Here is an 18296-nt window from a genome sequence, read left to right on the forward strand (position 1 = left end):
TGGCAAGCAAGGAATCCAGCCGTTGCTCAATCTGAAGCAATTTAGGTTAACACAAACATAACAGCCAAAATACTCCTTGCTCATAGATTTATCCTAGCAAAACTGAGCCTGCAATACATCAAATCACAATAATCACTGGGTGTGTGTCTAAGGTCACCAGGGCTAACAAAATCACCTTCAAAACTCACAGTGCTGGCAGTGGGTTACAACAAAGGTTAACATGATGGGAGAGAGATGAATTATTTAGGCAGCCTTGAGACTTGAAAGTATCTGGAGTCACTTCAAGCAAGCACCAGTACTTTCTAGATATAAAAGATAAGAAAATGCCCAGTAATGAGTTAGCAGGTTGTGATTACAGGGGTGTGTTGGGGAAAAGAACATTCTACTTCTAATGTTTTCTAAAAAACAGGGAAGCAAGCAAACTGCCCCTCCAAATAGCATCCTTTCCACTAAACTAAAAAATCTTTATAGGGAAGAATTGGAAAGGCAATAATTTAGATACGGAGAGGACTAAATGTACAGGAAAATGACTGCAACTAAATCCCCAAGTCAGACTTAACTGGCCAGAAGAGTTGCTGGCTCTTTCTATAAGCAATCGATTAAATGATCAGAAAATAAAACTTTGTAAAAGAGTAACTTCTTGAAAACATAATCACCTTGTATGTATTTTGTCAGCAAAGAAATAACTCAAAGTCCCTTAACTAAGTGTGAAGCCTCACTCTTCACACCTCATTAGAGAACTTGGCCACTATGAACTGACTTTAAACCACAGCAGTGCTGTAAGATGTGTTGCATTCAGATGCAAACAATGAACCCATATGACTAACATCTCCATTTTAGAAGAGCACAATGTTGTTTGGCTTAATGAACACATGTAAATTGACATTATACATTCATAATGCCTCTCCTTTGGGTCAGCGCAGTTTTATGACTTTAATCATGAGGAGAAGAATTAGCACGTTAAACGCTCAAAACAGCTCCGCGCACACTGTCTGTAGAAAAATCACAAAAGACGTAAATGAGTAAGACAAACTAGCTCTAAGAACTATATCTAACCCCCCATAAAGCTGCATGGCATTGGTGCTTTAATTTGATTTCTTTCATTGGGATTAGACTGAGCACTATTTTACACAGATAAAAGTACATAGAAATCATGGCATAACTGAAAATAGAAATGAATAGGTAAGGAGATTCATGGTTCTTTTCTTCAAGAACGTCATTCCCCTTCTATTTTATCAACTGTTTTGAAAATACAATTAACAAAACTGATTTGAATGGGTTTTTTTTCTGAACCCAGAGAGCAAAGAGAGAATTTCTTTCATACTGATAATAAGTAACACTTCCAAGTTCCACAAGTTCTGTGAGATATAGAAATAAAGCTTTTAGAAAGAAAAAGTAAACTTCCATTACCAGATTTCAGGTACGACATTTTCCTTGCAAGGCAAGAAGCTGCAGAGATTTTGTTGAATTGAGTAATAATGGCATCAACAAACAGTGAAAATGCAAAATTCCTAACTAAAGTTCTGGATAACAATAGAAAATAATTTATTCTCTCACTTATTTTGTGTCAAATGCATTAATCATCTGCAAGGTTAGAAAGCCTGTAAGATGAGAACACATTCTGAAAATGTGCAGAACATCTGTATAGATGGCAAGTGAGCAAACAAAATGAATATCTGCAGAAGCCTTGCAGGTATAGTATTTGCAGCAAAGTTATTGTATAGGTACCAATCAGTTGGAACACAGTATGTTTGGCAACTACCTCCATATTTTAAATTTAGTAACTTATATAAAAATATTTCTCCTACATATATCAGAGAGAAGAAGATAAGACCTTTATACTTTTTAAAATCTGATCATTCTTTTGCCCAGTTTTTCAGAATATTCACTTTCACATGACTTGCCCTTTCTGGAAGGGCCTCCTGATGCCCTCCAACTGTTTTTGTCTTTGCACCTCAGCTTGTTCTCTTGTGTAGTATCTCTAAATACATGATATTTTGCTTCATTGTTTTACCACAGCTTCAATATACTGATAGAACAATGATAGCAAAATAGCATAATTTTTTAACACATTCCTCTGAAGGAGGAGAGTAACCCTATCAGAGATGGTGTCCTTACTGCACAGATATATCATTATGTCAACCTACTAGAAAGGGCAAATGTTTGGAAACACTTAAGTAAAGCACCACAGCTTATTTAATTAATCTTTTCAAAATAGAGCTGTGTTTTCCTGTGTTTTGACTTTCAGTTTTTGTCAGCATTTAGCAATCAGTCCGTGATCATCACTAAAATCAGCAGCCTCTAGTCAGACAGCTATATAAGTAACAGATACAGGTGCTCAGCAGTTCTGTGGCCCAGGCCAGTAATTTATTTACTTGAATATGGATTTAAAATGCTGAGATACAAAACTTCAAAAATGTAAAGAAACATCAAGCAAATACTCAAATAACAAAATGGAGGGATGACAGGGATGTGTCCCTTTGCTAACTCCTTGAAACAGCTGGTTCTTGCTGACCTCCACTGTGGTGCCAGAAAACAAGCTAAAATCCAAGATTGTTCTTGTACTGATGGCAATAGCTCTCAAGTCTTCCACATTATGAGCTTTCTGAGTTCCTGTATTATCAGTCAAACTGGGTTTGACAATTGGGTCAAGGGTCTGTCTGTAAGTGCTGAAGTTTGATGAGCCTGAAATCCCTGTTCCAACATTAATAGCCCTATTTCATAGAGTCCTAACTCCTACAAGTGGATCTCCTGCAAGACTTCTGTGTGTTTGTCCTCACTGAAATGTAACTTGAGCTCATGGCTCAACAGTCATTAGTACCAGATCTAAGCAGTACTGAATTACAAAGAACTACAAACTGCATCTTGATCAAGTGCAGACAAAGCATCCCTAAAACTGTCCAGTGTGCCCAATGTAGAGAACATACCAAACTTCATGGTTTTGCCCCAATTGTTGGGGAATGGAAAATACTTGATCTGATGTCGAGTGATGACAGTGACACTTTGTTACTCATTAAAATTCTTTTCAATGAAAGAACAAAGAGAATGAGTTTATACCAAGTCAATGTGTTTTGCTTCATCCGTCTGCACCATTTTCAGGATTAGGATCAAGAAGTTAAGAGGTTGGGTACTGTTGAAACATGGCCTGGATCAGAAGATGTTTTTTGCATAAAACTGTTAAGTGCACACTGGTTTTCTGAACAACTGAGGTGGCCATCAGACATATGGACACAGCTCAATGCAGCGATCAGCAGTCAAGCTGAAAATACAGTCAATACTCCTCACCAAAGGGCTATTCATAATGTGACTTCAGCAGCATCTTCAGTCAAGTTAAAGACAACTCTTTTCATTCTAAGATAAAATAATTATGTAAATGTAATAACTCACGGGCAATTTACATGCTGTTTATCTTAAAAGTTTTGTTAGAAAAATGTTGCTAATAAGTAGCAGGAACATTTTTTGAATGACCATGTAAGAGGTGGCTATTGCGAGGCATTTTGATTGCTTTGTTTTGTTTTGTTTGGTTTCTCTTAGCAATAGAGGAAACAAACATACTGAGTACTTGAGATAACTACAGATCTCAGACTTTATGTCATGTTGAGTCTACACAGTTAACATCACCTCTAAACAGATAAAACTGACATAAGAAATACCTAAAAGAGCTAAGCTGGAATTTTGAAATGTTTATTCTCAGGGAGAATAGTAAAAACAAAGCGACATACCCTCTAAAGGCTCCCTTGGGCATTTCTAATGAAATTAGAACGAGAATCTTAACAGTGACATAATGTACATTATATACATGTTTCAATACTCTAAATGAGTTTAACTGGGCTAATTTTAACCATAATGTTTTCTGTTATGGATACTGCTTGTTTGCACTTTCTATTTCTCTCACTTAAAACCAAAAAAACAATCTGTTATTTCACTTTCAGGACCTTACTGACGGCTGCAATAACGCAGTGAGTATTTTGGTGTCTTTTCCTGTAGAGTCTTTCTGGTTTTCCTCAAAATGTAATTATCTGTGTCTGAGACAATGCTATCCATTTTACCAGTATTTAATGCAATTTATATTCCAAAGCAACAGTTCCTAGTTCAAGTATTTTAAAGCTTTGCCAAACTCTTTTTAATTATGAAAATATCGTTTTGTAAATACAGAGACCAGGCTCCTGAACAAGGCAAAGCAATAGCGTGAGCTTTTTCCTAGTCTATGGGACTATGCCCAGTTAAATTTGTGAGTGCATTCCATCTCAACTATGGAGAGATAGAGCAAACATGCTTTTCTTCCCTTCACGTAACTTTCAACCTTCTAAACTCGATTTAAATATTTATTTTACACATTCAGTGGAACAATGTCTGGACGCCTGTAACTAATTTGCTATGAAAATCCCTCCTAACTAAATGCCCTGGTGTTCACAAATATCTGTAAAACACATATTTTCATGTGTATATAAACGTACAACTTCTTGTTTCACTTTTGAGAGGGAGGAGTTCTTCCTTCTTCAGATTCAGATTAAAGCAAGATTAATTAAAAAATCTTGTCTTCTTGTTTTGTTTGTTTTTAAAGATACTGTCTTTGGGATTTGAGGACATCTGAGGATTTCAAGTAATATCAATAGTATTTACTGTCTTTGTGTACAGCTGTAGAAGAGAATACTACATAAAAGCAAGGGATGACTGAGCAAAGGACTTTGCCAACGTTTCATAGCAAAAAACTCTAAATTCGAAAAGAAAGAGCTTCTATGCAATAGAGAAGGTTAAAAACGTTTTAAGAGTGCATTACTTCCCTGTTCACAAGCACCAACACAACATCTAGAAATAACTTTAAATATAAATATAAACAAGTTTCATGCTAAGATACCAGAAATCGTGATTTTTTTTTCCCAAAGACTTTATACTCACAATCTCATCTCCTGGCAACCAATATCCTTCTTGTTCAATACCAGCTTTAGACCCTTTACACCCCACCGTCAGGGTTTCAACAATAAGACCATCCTTGACTGCTAAACTCAGCTGACGTGTGGTTTCTTTTGGATGCATACCATGGACTCGAGACATATACCTGCACACAAAGCACAAAAGTCTTTAAGTGTTAGTGTAAAACTATAAAATTAATCAGAAAAAAAATACTCTTTTTCACATTATTTAAACTAATGCAGCCTAAGTTTTAGTTTGTTTTTAAACTATCTAAATTTATACGGTTTCCCCCTTCACCCCAGATCTTTTCTTCCCTTTGACATCATCATGTACACATTTGGGTGAGTAGTAGCACAGTAATATTCTACCCCAAAAAGTTACCACACCACAAAACCAACATGCACACTGCTTGAGCTTGTCTCTGCTACACTTCACATCCATTTGTGCCCCTAAAGAGACTTCATTAAATTAACTGAAACTTACATTTCTGTAATACTTCCTATAGTGTACGTACTATAGAATGAATCTGGAGATGTATCACTGAATCTGTGATGCTTGTGAGTACAAAACACTTCACACATTCATAAAATATGTGAAATTTATGCATCGGATATGAAAACTTAACAGCTAGAGTTATAGTACTGTTTTTTCCCCTTTTCTTGAGATAACCACTATGATGAGCTGCAATAGTGAGAACAAAACATATATAGCCTAAACTGTGTATATACATGAGATTTAGTTGTGTAATAAGGACCTTTACCCAGTAAAATGTACTTCTAGATCAACACCAAATATTAACTTAGAGCAAAAAACATAACAAATCTTCCCTCAAATAAAGAAAACCTCCCTGTTTTAGGATCATTACACTTCAGAATTTCTTAGCAGAGTTCCAAGAACATATCTGTGAGTCACTGCACATGGAGAAGTGAAGAGAGCTGCAATCACATGCAATCAGGACAGAAGTGAACTGACTCTGAACCAATTGTTTTGTGGATGCATTTTTCTAGTTGCAGCTCTCTTGCAGTTAAAGGGCTAACTACATTTCTCTCCCTTTTGGTTTCTCTAGGAGAGAAATCTGTAATTTGTCTGCTTTAAGACAAAGCTGACAGCTCTAGTAGCCTCTATTTCATGCTTTATAATGAATACCAGCAACCGTGATTCTTTCGTGACTGTAATCACAAACATCTTCACCAAAAATATAATTATTATCAGGAGCAAACTTGAGGAAAAAAAATTTAAAGCAGTAGCATTACATTTAAAAAGTTACATGAGTTCATATATATTTTTTTTAATAACATGGCTGACAAGAACTTTTAATGACTTAGAAGCTATAAACCTTCAATAAAGGATGAAGATCAATCTAGCAGTCAACCCTCCAATTAACCCTTCTCTTTGAAGACAAATGCCTTTTGAACTTCTTATTGGTTTGGATGCATTAAGGTCTTTTCCAATCCTGCATTCTCTCTCAAGCTTTTGCTAAAACTAGTTCACCCTAATGTAATATTTTTGTTTTGCTCTAAAGGAAACTAAATGCATATAATCATATAGGAAATTTTTGAGTGGAAGTATGTATTTGTGTAGTAAATTATACAATAATCAGAGCAACACAGAGTATTTATAAATTCCTGCCTGGTATCAAGGGCATTTATGTAAAAGCAGCATGTTTGCAGAATCTTGGGGTTTTTTTTAGGGTAAAACCTCTCACAGGCTAAAGTTGCCATTTACTATATTTCACACTGGCTACCACAACATAGTCCAAGTCTCTTTGGTTTGTGCATGCTACCACTGCATAAAAAGTAAGTCATAACAAATGAAATTACTAGAGAAAGAACAAAATTCAGTGCAAGTCTGTGATTCAAGCTAATATATAGCAATTTCATGCTCGCTAGCAAAGAGGAGCCAGGGCCAGGCAACGACTCAGAAGACAGACATATCAGTTCAGTTTTGTATCACACTAGTGGATGATCATCTGCCCAACCTGATCCCTCTGCTTCTGTAGAAACCAAAGCTCAACACAAGAACCCGTTCAAGTGATATTAAACGCTACAAATGAGTTTTGCAAATTCTTCAAACTCCAAGTACTACTTAAACAGGCAGAGACTCATATCCATTACTTCACTTTCAAACAGAGTGCAAGTGAACACCATTAGTTTGCCGAGGCATGAAGTGCTGAGGCTTTAAAAGCGCCTGAAATAGGGGGAAAACCTAATTTGTTTATATACTAATGTTCCATGCATTTCATCTGTGTGTGTACATATTATTCACATATTTATGCAAACTCAACTGGCTTTTTAAAGTGCAAATTACCTTTGTCAACATTGGCTAACTTTATTGGGTTTTCATCACATTTCCATTTTAACTCTGTACTAACAACCTCCCCCATCAGAAGCACAGCATTCATGTCTTCTGCAATTTCTTTAAGGCTTTAATAGGTCTCAGAATGCATAGCACAGCTGCTAACTATCACTCTTCCCATTTTACTGATAGAAAAAAGCAGGTACTGGGCAAGCGATTTCCCTACGGTTACACACCCAGTTCCATAACCTTCAGTGCATCCTGCTGAAGAAACCACATACTTTGCACTGCATCACCCCCAGTTGCAGAAACACAGTCCAGCAAAACTCTTGAATGTAAACTCCATGTTTTGTGATTGTTTCTCACTCACACCTCTTAAGACAACAGATATATAACACAAACCAAAAAGCCTTGCACCAGCTCTAATCAGCTGAGAGGTTTAATGTGCCTATTTCGACTGTGGCAGGGTGTGCACTAATGAAAAGCAGCACAAGGCTCAGAATCTCCCATTTCTCAAATCCAACCTGTGTTCTCAAGCAGAGAGAAAGTACTGTCACCAACTAAACAATCTCCTCATTTTCTCCAGATGTAAATCAGGAGTAATAAATCCCCAGTGGCTCTTTGAAGAATACTTTAGTCCATGTTCAGACTGCACAGTCTGGAGATCCACAAGGGCTAAGTTTTCCATTTTCAAAATAAAATGCTATCAGCTTTCACAGTAAAGCACACACATAGAACGTTTTTACTTTGAAGAGGAGAATTGCTATTAGAAAGTTCCCCCAAAATTTTTACTTATATTAAAAGCTGTGAGCTGTGAAGTGTACATGGCTAGATATTCACAACAACTATAAAACACTGGTAGGGTCTGGAGGAAATTCTATCTTGTTTCTTTCCAGCCAGGACGGCAGCTAAAGTAAGAAGATATTAAGGCACAGGATTTGAACCAGAAAGGATTGTTAAAATCCTTTAATAACGAAATGTGAAAAGCTATCGCAACATGTGAAAGATGCTTGAAACACAAAATAAGTTAAACTCCAGCCTACAGACAGAAAGCATCATGTTTGGAGTCCTAACTGTATCACATCAGACTCAATACTGGACCAGGGAAAAAAAAAATAATCAAGATGCCTTTGTGCAGAGGCGACACTACTAATCCAGGTCCTTTCCTGGCACTGCATGCACTGAAGCATCTGTCACCAAGAAGTTAAAAAACAAGTAAGAGAGATAAAGCCATCCCCAACTGCTGTTTTCAACAAAAGCTGATTAGCCTTACCTAGGAAACAGGGAGATGAAGCAATACTGGTTTGTTACGCTCTTGCCTAGTCCTCCTTATCGACAGATTGGGAAGTGTAATACAATCCCTATTCTGCTATTATGTTGCCAGCCACAAGAAGTAAAGCAAATACACTTTAAAATGGGTGAGAATAAGGCATGGAGACACAGTAAGCTCCCCTAAATCAGAAAACCGGCCCTAATCAGGTAGGGGGCTGAAACAACCATTTCAAAATATAATTTAACCATACTAATCCCTACTCTACAAAATGAGGGTCTGTCTGATGAAAAGAGGAGGTTTGGCCTCATAATCTGCAAATTCCAAATCTCAACAAATGAGGCTCCCTGTCTGCAGGACACAGAAGCAACTACACTGTTGCTTTATATTACAGTATTTATAGGTCAGTATCTACTCCATTTATAAACTGGCAGTGTTAAATCTCCTTGACATTAGCATGGAAGAATCTAGAAAATCTAGCAAAGTTACGGTTTTTGTAATCTAAGAGCCTATTAAAGCATGTTTTCAATTATTGCAACACCACTTGGAAAGCAAGGAATGAGAAACTTTAGGAGGTAGGTTGTTCATTACCACCCTTAAGCAAAACACAGCATTGTCACACCATCAAATGCATAGGAAAATGTGCTCTCCTTCAGAAACAGGGTACTATCAACAGAGTCAGGAAAATGCACATGTGCACACAGATGCGCACACCTGTTTGACAGCAAATGAAAAAATTCCAAGGAGAATAACAGAGGATAATAATTAATAGAGTTGTAGATTGTATCTAAGTGTGCACACTCATCTGTATTCACTACCGATCAGAAAAACAATTGAGACTGCAGACAAAAAGTAGTCAGGTCTTTCAAATTCAACAGAAACGAAATATCACCATATTCTTCTGCGTATACACCTTATTCTTGTTACTGATGTTAAAACCGTGACCACTCTCAGACACCACAGGGACAGCCCAAGGGGTCGGCACAGCTGGAGGTGAGAACTGGGCAGTTCTTACAGGGCTCACGGCGTCCAGGAGCCACAAGGCCCTGCACACCCCACAATGCAGGGACAGGGAGGGACGATACGCAGGAAAACCTGGGACGTGCCCTCCCAGAGTCGCTCCCCTTCACAGCAACAAACTGCAGAAGCTCCTATAACTCATGTCACTACTAAGTGACAACCTTTGCTAAACTAAACTGGACCACAGGAGTACCCTAATCCACCCCTAAACTGCTTGTCTGCCCAATAAACAGGAGACATTATAGAAGCACCAAAGTCTGTCTGCATAGGAGCAATTCAAACCTAAAACTTCAAAAAAAAATGTTCTCAAACAAGTCAGTGTTCAGGATGTCTTTCTATTCAAAACTACATGTTATACATGTGCTTCATAACATACGTTGAAACTCAAGAAAAAGGTTTGTTGAGATGTAAGGTGTGTGGAGGAAGCAGATTCTGAAGCTGCCATCACCATGGGAGCAAAACAGATACACAAGTAGCTGGCACTTGCAGGGGATCAGATGGTGAACTTTCTACCTACAGCTGTCACGCAGCTCACAACTCTCCTGCTGGCTGCTGTGGAAGACACAACCCGAAGCCAAACCCTGTCCCAAAGACCTTAATATCTATGGCCACAAAATAACGCACAAAAATATCTAAATCTGTCCCCAGTGAGCCCTCTTGGAGGCAACTGTGGTCTACTGAGATGCAGCAAATGGTCTACATGGGTGCAGCTGTGTTGTGGTCCAAAAAGAAAGCTGGTCAAGGAAGGAAGGAAGGAAAGTTACTTAAGGTAGAAAGTTGACAGAGGTATTAAAAAAAAAAAAAAAATCTGGACTCATAAGGAATTGAATTTCCAGCCACCTGAACTCATCAAGAGGAAAACACTGAAAAAATCCTACAGCAAGTATCTCTGTAAAAGACTAAAGTAAAACACATATAGCAAATAGCTGCCTTACATAAAATACGAGTGTGACAAGTGTAGGTAGGTGCTAATTTTAGTAGCAAATACTGTAATCTTGGTCTGATCAATTATCTCTGCCTATGCTGGATGCCTCCGCCCTCCGCGACACGACGGGAAGCGGCAGCAGAGTGTCTGCTCAGCAGCTCATCCAGGGGCAAACAGGGGGCTCAAGATTTCCTTGTACCCATAACGCATCTCACAATTGAGAGCAGATAAAATACAGCAGATCCCATTAAACTCGACGGAAAGACTACCATTAATTTTAAATGTTACCTACAGGTATATAAAAATGTCCTAGATTCAGGGACAGACCTTAAGGAATAATACATAAAATGGAAGGAAGGCAGCCAAAAATCTGTTCTGAGTTTTATACTGGGTTCCTACCTCTGTTGAGAAATGATGCCTTTTGCTTTAGATTCAGGGCATGACAGCAGTTTTATACCAGACGCATGCACTTCTTTTAAGACTTTTTTAATTTGCAAAGAATAGGTCACTTGGTCATACTGAAAATAAAAATGGAAGAGATGGCTGTGATTTCTTTATTCATTTATTTAACAAATAGAGCTACAAAGCATAAGAACTTAAAACACCCAGGCTCAAATCTCAGGGATCCACTAGCTACCCCTGTGGAGAGCCAGGTGAAGCTTTGTGCTCACAGCTGTATCTCAAGGTCTCAACTCGGGAGAGTAGGCTGCCTGCTCCCGCCAGATGTAGCACTGTGGTACAAATCAACTTTCACAAAACACAGGCTAAACATGACGGGTATTTGTCTTTCAAATCAGTATATTTGAAATATATATTCCCTGTTCATAAGAAACTGAGAGCTGGTTTGAGAGCTGAAGACAATACACACACAGAGAAAACAAAAGCGTTCACAGTGGGGATGTAGCCGAACACTTCCGCTTTCTAATATACTTTTTGATATGTTTACAGTTTCTCAAGTTTCAATTATGGGTTAAATTCACTAAGATAAAGACAACCAAAGCACAACATTCTTCCTCTGTACTTACACTTCACAAAGAGAGATGCACGTATATGAACAGGCTGCATTTGATTCCCACCGCACAGACAACACAGGCATTGACACATCGTTGACTGTGCAGTGAGACACTGATTTTATGATCTACACTTTGTGCAGTCTAAAATTCCAAGTAGGGGACACACAGAACCTGAATCACAGAGAAATTATGAATTTTTCTGACATCAGTATCTACACTAAGCAGGAAATGTTTTTAAAATTAGTTTAATCTCTCCTTTGTAGTCTAGAAATATAGCATTTGCATGAATATAGAATCTAATTTCGTGCAGTGTTTTTATAAAACAAAAAGAACACATAAACTTGTGAAACAGTGAGATCTGTCAGTTCAGTGAAACTCAGACCTGCCTGATGTTTCTTCTGCTGCTAAAACAAACCGAGGAGTAACCTCATTTGTGTGTGCTTTACATACCTCCAGGCACCACAGCAGTTTCCTATAATGTTAATCACCTGTGTCCTTTCTGTCAAACACACAGTCATTTTAACTCAGGTAATTCCTTGTTTCAGTAAGTTAAATGCTCAGTCATACAACTTTGCTATACACTTAATACTGTGTAACCCACCAATGTGACCATGAAAAGCAAGTAATTAAGGTACCAAGCTATTCAATCCTTATCTACAAAAATCTCCCTTTCAGAACTACTACCACCCTCTTAAGGAGGAACTTATCTAAGAAAGAGCTCTAATCCCATTTTTCTGACCTAAAAAGTTGTGTGATACTGCTGATAATATACATGTACGTGCATCGAGCAGTGGCAAACAGGAGCACTGATTGTTGGCGGCACTGCAAGCTTATGTACAACAGCTTGTGTCTATGGAGAGCCACTGTTCCACCCAGCGCTTCTCTGTGGATGTACTGAAGAGACAAACAAGTAATATATGACTCAGAATATATAATAACATCCTGGATAATACCTTGCAAATGAAACTTTCAGGCAGTTCACATCTAGCATCTCGATTCAAAACATGCTTAAAAAAAAATATACATTCAAGCACTTTCATATGGAGTTTTTTAGTTTACTAATTTAATTTCCATTCTTATCTGGATTAAAAGTAACTTTTAAATTTTTTTTCCCCCAGATTAGTTTTAGCTTGGCTGTGTTTCAATATGATCACACTGTCACAGAAATGTTCATCTAAACACTAGCTAGGGAATGGCACAACGGCTGGAAAAGCCACTGGGGCAGGGCTGCTGCTTTTGGTGCTGCTATTGTTTATATGAATGGGAATATGAAACCGTAGCCTAAAATAGACGGTGTGAGTAGTGCTTTGGAGATCTTTCTCTCTCCACACATTAGAGAGAAAGCCTTGAAGAGCACTTAAGGCCAGATAACAACCTGTTAAATGGCCACGTCACACTCATTTTTATCTTTTAGTTCTAATAGAAAGCCACTTTTATTTATAGCAAAGAAACCAAACATAAGCTAGAAGTTTCACTTTCAAATATTATTAAGATATTATTATTCGAGCAAAAAGCAATACTGGTTGTGATATAGAAAGTAAATCGCTTTGCTTTGAGTAATTAGAAATAAAGATAGCCCGTTGTGTAATTTTCTGTGAAAACTCACACAACTTTAACACAAATATTAATAGAAGTATGGAGTACATGAGAACATTCATTAAAATGAAAATGGGGATAGCAATTTTCAAGTCAGTTACACTTCCACCACTTCTCAATATTTATACTGGAGTTCACAGTTTGCATGGATTATCCATGGAAAGTATTAAACATTGAATATTACAGTTTTGATAGTAATACACAGTAAAGAGAGTTTAAATGATTTTGCACTCATTAGCAAACATCAAACAAGGAGCATGGCTGTTGTCAATAACCACGTGTTTGTGCTGCTAGTGTGGATCATTTTATTTACCAGTCATACTCATGCTCAGCTCAGAGATGACTTCACCTACTGAATCAATGAGGAACATTGACCTTTGAGATAAAAAAACCCGCCTTACTAGCAATACTGCATAAGAGCATTCTGAAGAGAATTATTAGATAAGGAAAACTGATCAAACCCAATTTGTTAGAACATTTGAGCATCTTTCTATTCACTTTTTGCAAAATGAACTGTAGGAACTAGACGTATATGCATTAATATTTCTGATCAAAGCAAACAGACAAAGAATTTAATTTCACCTCAAGATCCAGTCCTCAACAAAACAGCCTTTTATCCTAAATCCCTACAGGTATAATGGTTGCACAGCCAGCTACAGCATCCTACATCCTACAGTAACTGGTGATGTCTTTCTGTGTTTGTTTTCGGTAATGAATATATCCATAATTAAGCCAACCCAATGCAAACGGAATTAATTTTCCTCAGAGGAGAACAGTGGCTGGACAGGCTGTCCATAGGAGCAGCACCATGGCCTGCCGAGGCAGCACTATCGTGCTTCTTATTGCAGGACCTTGTACTCCTCGCTTGTGCTTACCCTTGCATAATTACAAACTGCTATGACACTGCATGGCATGGAAAAAAACCGCACTGTACTGTTCTTCCTCATCCTTTCCCAACGGGCAAAACATGAGATTTCCTGAGCACTTCCCTCAATACTGACCTGCTCTACCACAGTATAACTGACCAGGGTTTGATGAACATCTACCAGATTCTGAAGAGTTGCTTTTAATAACACCATTTGCTTCACAAGGTCACATTTAAGACATACAGGAGGATGATGAAAAGATGTGGAAAAGGAACCAGTAACACTGGTTAAGTTAACTCAAGCAACTACTGCATTATTCTATGTAACAGGACGATGTTTTACCTCAAACAATTGTTTTCAGGTAAGCCTACTCTCCAGTAACAAAGAGATATTTTAGGGGAATGGCTTGACAAAGGTTAAGAAACCAACAGAGCAGAAAAACATTTGTAAGTTTTAATTTCAGTCAAAGAAATACCAGGTGCTGCAATACTTCTGCTCATGTGCAGTTAAACAGCAGGATTATCTAGTTATAAATCGAGAGTAATCTGCTCTCTTAATCATTCTTATAGCTTACTATTTTTGTTTACACGTGACTATTTAGTTGCAACATGAAAATACTAGGAAGATTTAAATCTTCATCAAAGGTACTATCAATAGTGACAACTTTTTTCCTACCATGTTTCCAAGCTTTAAATAAGCAACACTGTAAGAATCTTGTTCTTTCAATTATTTTTTCTTACCACTGCATTACATATTCTTATTTATAGATGTGATTATTCGCTACCCGTTCAAATTGTTCATTTTCTTATTCATACTCTCTTGCAATTATTTTCTACCTGTTCAAATTGCTCATTCTCATCTTTGCTTTAATCAGCGCTTCTAGAAATTGTTAAAACAGACGGTCTAAAAAGAGAACCACAGAAGAACTAAGGCAGCAACATATTTATGGATGGGAGAGTCCCTTAACTTCAACTATTTTCAGAGGTTGACCGGAGAAATTCCTTAGAGTGATATTTGGAGGAGAAATACCCCTCCTATGACTAAATGTCAAACTGAGAGGGTCACATAATCTACAACTGCTACCTGCTCCACCTCAACTGGGGGATCAGAAAACCTCATCATTTTATCAGTAATCTTTCATACTGAGTAATTCTTCTCTGGCATCCTATCCCATCAATGCTGATTAATGTCAGTCCAAACAAAGCTAACAGGGGACTGACAGAGTCTATAGAGGCTTGGGATCTGTTCATTTCTCTTAGATGATCAGATTTTGCTGCACTTAGATTAAATTAAAATATAACAAAAGTAAGTTCACAGAACAAATATGGGAAAAATCGTTACAACCATTTATGGACCTAGTACTGGATCATCTAATTTGAAAGTTAATTAAAAAATATGAGAGTTTTTGTACCTATTGATGAAAAAAAAAGACGTTTTCTTGTATCATCAATGTCGTAAAACAGCTTTCTTAATAATGAAACTGTTAGTTTCAGTTTTGCTTTCTTTGAAAATACACAAATTCTTTTATAATAGCAAAGCAGTTTTATCCTAGCTAATAGTTGTTCCATCAGCTTCATCCCCAAAAAGGGCTGGGATACATCTAGATACCTCTACCCTGTGGACTAGGGGCAATCTTGGTTTCATTCCCAAACTGACTCACTCTCAGGCTCCATTCTGGAGAAAGGCAACTTGTTCCTCCTGGAAAAAGGCAGAGCATGGCCAAGAGGTTAGTTTGCTCCGGAGAGAGAACATGGATGTAAACTACGCCAACACTGGCTCCTCCTGCCCAGGGCACTCCAACACTGTTCCAGCATGCAACGTGTCCTCAGATGCCTTCACACCATGCCCGACGGCAAACTATCATGCCTCTAGCTTCGAGTTGCAAGAATAGCGTTGCTGTGGGCTGTATTATTTTTGGCGCTTAGAACTGAAGAACCACACACATATAGAAAACAAAGGAAGAATATGTCAGCGCCAAAGAAACACTCCATGAGCCAAAGGCAATGTGGTGTGGTCACAGCAGATCTGCTCCAGATGCTGCCTGGGCATTCCCTGCCACAGTCCACACACACAGTATATACAAAGCCTTTATAAGATACAGGCAGAGAAGCCAATCAACTAAATAAATCATGAAAGACATCCAAGGGAGAGAGGTAAAAATACAAGGAAGGAAGTATAGAAGTAAATAATTATATTTTGATTTTCACATTTGTCTTCTGGCTTCTAAACAAACCAGAAACATTATCTGTTTACAATGACAAAACCTTGAAAGCGGCCAGTAATAGTTCTAGAATACCGCAATTGCCAACTGGGTATGTTATTAACATTAATTTAATAGATAATGAACTCTGAACTAATCATAATGATCATATAATGTTCATAAATTGCTCTAAAGGAAACCCAATACCTTGAGAGAAAAAGGGCAAAAATGTAATTAATAGTTAATTAAATCTTAGGAGCCCAATTACCTGTAAGGGAGTTATAAAGAAAACACTATAAAAGAAACTGGAAGACTGGAGTAGCCAAAGAAAGAGAACTTTAAATACAAGGCTGTACGGACATACTGAACAATCTGCTGTGCAGCTGAATGTCAATAATTTATCCTACTCATTTAAATATGCATGTCTTTTTTTCCAGTGTATTTTAAGGCATTTTATTCCATAGAATCAATTTTTAAGGTTACCCCAAAGCCAAAACAGATGGAAGATAATGAGGAAAAAAACCCAGAAAGTCAAAGCCTAATTAAAAATTTTAACACAATTTTAGGTATGAACAATTTATCAAGTTGCACTCTCGACAGAGAATTCACAAGATATGGGAAGTCACTTCTCCGCTTGTGTTTACAGCATAACTAATACCAATAATACTCATCTAAATAATTGACATATTAGGGTCAAATTATCCCAGCATCAAGTCTGGACAAAAAAATAAGTCATATTTCTTGATAAATACCTCTTAGAAATATCATTTTGTTATTAAGTAATTTAGTCATTTAGAAATGTTAGATATTCCTAGCAGTTAGATTTTAAATGACTGTAATTCACTGCCTTGAGATACACAGTGACAACATAAACTGGGTGAGAATATTTATTTTGCATTCCTTTACAGAAATGTCACCACTGCCTTCAAATGAGTTTCTCTCTTAAACAGAAATGCAGTGAACACACTGAAGCCCATGCACAAAGACAGGAACTTAAATATCTATTTTTAAGTTCTCTTCAAAAGGCAGTTTGCACTTTTAGTAGTAATTCCTTTAAATTCACTACCCTGTTACTTCTGGTTAGTACTGGTTTTAGTCCGAAGAATACTTATCTCCAACCACTGGAAAGGACCTTTCCAACTATAATGTACCCCCACGTATCATCACTAAAATGGAAGATTCCCTTTCATATAATGATTTGTTGATTTTTTTTTTTGAGGCATAAAGTCTGTGCAGTGTTGTCTCTTCCCTACCAAAGCCCTTATTTAAGCATTTACATAATTCTCCAATTAACAATGTCGTATTTTTGCCATTTTTCCACACATTTTTATTTCTTTCAAAAACAGACACCTTTGTTGTGTTTCCTAATACTTCTCTGCATGCAATAATTTTTATAACAATTGCCGTTTGTTCACTAAGCTTAATAACTAACTTCTTAAAGAACTCTAACGTGTATTCCAGTTCTCTAACAGGCTCTTTCCTCAATGTAAGACAGTTTTCAGTCACTTTCTAATCATGCATTTTTCTATTCTTGCTTTTTCCGCTCATCAATTTAAAAAGCAAATCGTACTTGATTTAGTCTACTTTTAATTAAAGGGAGTCTTTTCCTACAGGTTTTTCCTGATAATATTAGAAGTACCTTCTAGTGCTCTTGGCTCCTCCTACACTATCCTCCTACTCTTATATTCTCCACAGAAAACAAGTGGCTAATTCTATAGATTTTTCTGCATACTTTCCATTGCCAGTATCTTCTGGAAGTCTTTCTTTATGCCAGATATTTTTTGACAATTGCACAAAAAGTACACATATTTTTATGTGTTATATACATTTGTCTTTTTTACATATTGAGTTGAAACAGTTAATAAACAATTAATTGTCTTTTTACATTGCTAACATTTCTTCCCTGGTCATAAAAAGTGAATAGTCCTTGATATGGACAGTGGCTTCTACTCAGCACCAGAAGACTAAGAAAAGCAAGAAGTAAATGACATCAACAGGAATATGTTAGGAAAAGGGACACAACGGTGCTGAGCTGCTGGTTAGGAGAAAAGCCAGCAAAGAGATTTGCCTAAAAGTATCAAGCCATCCGATGAAGACAGCAGCAACAGAGATTCTGCTATGAAGGTGTTTGGACTAACAGGTCACAAAATATACAGGACAACTTGTCTCTAGCAACAAACGAACCCTCAACCTATAG

The 18296-nt window shown here is 37.3% G+C and overlaps 1 protein-coding gene across 3 annotated transcripts in view; it reads right to left on the reverse strand.

Annotated features, from left to right (window-relative positions):
* ZMYND11 (zinc finger MYND-type containing 11) overlaps positions 1-18296 on the reverse strand; it is a 107718-nt gene that overhangs the window by 39961 nt on the left and 49461 nt on the right. For all 3 annotated transcript variants that reach the window (XM_080339081.1, XM_080339080.1, XM_080339079.1), the window contains exon 3: positions 4900-5059. In XM_080339081.1, the coding sequence (XP_080195207.1) occupies positions 4900-5059 (160 nt within the window). The remainder of the gene's footprint in view (positions 1-4899; positions 5060-18296) is intronic.

Source organism: Nesoenas mayeri, assembly GCF_963082525.1.
Source record: "Nesoenas mayeri genome assembly, chromosome: 2".
Lineage (NCBI taxonomy): Eukaryota > Metazoa > Chordata > Aves > Columbiformes > Columbidae > Nesoenas > Nesoenas mayeri.